The sequence below is a fragment of the Hemicordylus capensis genome, chromosome 5, assembly GCF_027244095.1.
Source record: "Hemicordylus capensis ecotype Gifberg chromosome 5, rHemCap1.1.pri, whole genome shotgun sequence".
NCBI lineage: Eukaryota > Metazoa > Chordata > Lepidosauria > Squamata > Cordylidae > Hemicordylus > Hemicordylus capensis.
The window spans coordinates 130,290,790-130,292,683 of record NC_069661.1 but is presented as its reverse complement, the minus strand read 5'-3'; the positions used below and the strand labels follow the sequence as shown (position 1 = coordinate 130,292,683).

At 38.8% G+C, this 1,894-nt stretch overlaps 1 protein-coding gene across 1 annotated transcript; it reads right to left on the bottom strand.

Moving 5' to 3' along the window:
• Positions 1-439: 439 nt before the first annotated feature.
• LOC128327409 (allatostatin-A receptor-like) lies at positions 440-1,360 on the bottom strand. The gene has a single exon (XM_053256209.1). It carries the CDS (start codon positions 1,358-1,360, stop codon positions 440-442), a length of 921 nt encoding a protein of 306 aa, XP_053112184.1.
• Between the last annotated feature and the right edge of the window lie 534 nt (positions 1,361-1,894).

The following is a 1,894-nucleotide window of genomic DNA, read 5'->3' as shown; positions in this document are numbered from 1 at the left end:
GGTAGGTTTTGATCTTATTTCATTTAAACTTTATTTTAAATGTCCTGTTTAATTCCAGAGGAAAAATTAGCCGCTGAGAAGTAACTGACATGATAACTAAACAAATCTAGATTTATATTGGGAGAGGGGAATCAGCATATTAAACAGTCTTTTTTTCCTTCTGCTGCTTAAAAGAAAGTATTTATGTGCCAGAAATCAAACAGAATTGCATATCACACAATTATTGATAGCTGCAAGAAACAAATATTTAACACAAGCTAAATAAATGTACACTTCAGTTTTGGGAGTAAGGATGTGTGATCTCACCCCATCTCAAGACATCTCGCCTTACTGAAATACTTTCAACTTTCCTTTCAATTTCCACTGATGTTTTGCTTTAGCAGAGCACCTCAAATTCACACTGAGTTTCTTTTAAGCTGAAATTCAGGAGCAACTTTGCTCAGGTGTACACTCCCTCTCTGGATTCCATGATACTGTGGATCTGAGGGTGCACTCTGCTTTTTTTGCAACATAATAGTTTCCTCTTCTGGTTTCTGTATCGCTTGGACAATAACACATACAGCACAGGATTAACACATGGGTGAAGATACTGAAGGATATTGCAGACAAAATAGAAGGAGTCCCAAATATAGCCATGATGATAGATTCTTAAATAGATGCATAATTCTAAGATATACAAAGGTAGCCAGCAGACTGAGAAGGTGGCAGTGGCAATGCAGATCATTATGGAGGCTCTTCGCGTGTTTCTAGAACTCAGCACTGACATCATGGGGCTTTTTTGAAGAAAAAGAATGAGTTGGACGTAGTTGGATGCAATCACTAAGACTGGGATGAGATAATATAGGATGAACTGACTCAGGATTACTTGATAATGTTGCTGGTACAGAGTAGGCAAGCAGAAGGATAGATTGGTGGAGAATCTTGTTTCCATTGTGGCATGGATTCTCAGAGGTAAACTGATCACTGCACTCAGCACCCAAACCAAGATGAGCATGAAGATTGCAATGGTGGTCTTCGGAGTCTTGTAAGGTCTCAAGATTATTCGTGCTCTAGCAATGGAGACGGCACATAGAGAATAGATGCTGGCAGCCAAAGAGAAAGCTGAACAGAACTGGAAAAACTTGCAGAATGCATCTCCCCAAAGCCATGTGTAGTGGATGACTGAAGCCAGCACGAAGGGCATCAGGACAAGTGTAAGCAAGTCTGCCACAACCATGCTCAGGAGAAGAACATCCAGTTGATTTTTCTTCAAAGAACTGTATTTGATTGAGAGAACAAGAGCCAAAGCATTTGCACTAAATCCAGTCAGTAAGATGAGTCCAAATACACAGGAATACACTAGAACATAGTTGATATACATTGTTTCATGACAGTGCATATATTGTTATTAAGAAAGCAGGATTCAAATCCAAATGAACTCCTACAAAATTGAAGGAGAGAACACTTGTTGACAAATCTTTGCTTATTTCCACCTTTCCTATGTCCCCAACAGCTTTATACGACGGCTAAAAGAAATATCAGTCTCTGGAGCAAACATAATTTAGTAGTACAAAATTGTAGGAATTCAAATAGTGTTTTCCCATCAGTAGTCAGCTGTGAATATTAAACAAATTTATTCTTCCCTTAGTAGATAATATTCTGTGCCTTGAGGAGAAGAGGTCCTCTTTCTCCCAGAAAGTCCCTGCCTGAGTGAGTAGAGAAAGAGAGAAATGAAGCAAAGTCCACTTTCTAATTAACAAGGAGCCTCTGATGTAAGAATAATCGATGTAGGCATTACGCATGGATGCTTCATTCAGCTAAACAAGCCATAATGGCTTTTTAAAGTGTGTGTTTGAGGAAAAGTGGCTCTAGTTCAAGCCTCCATATTGATGTCAATGCTAGACTTTATCAATTC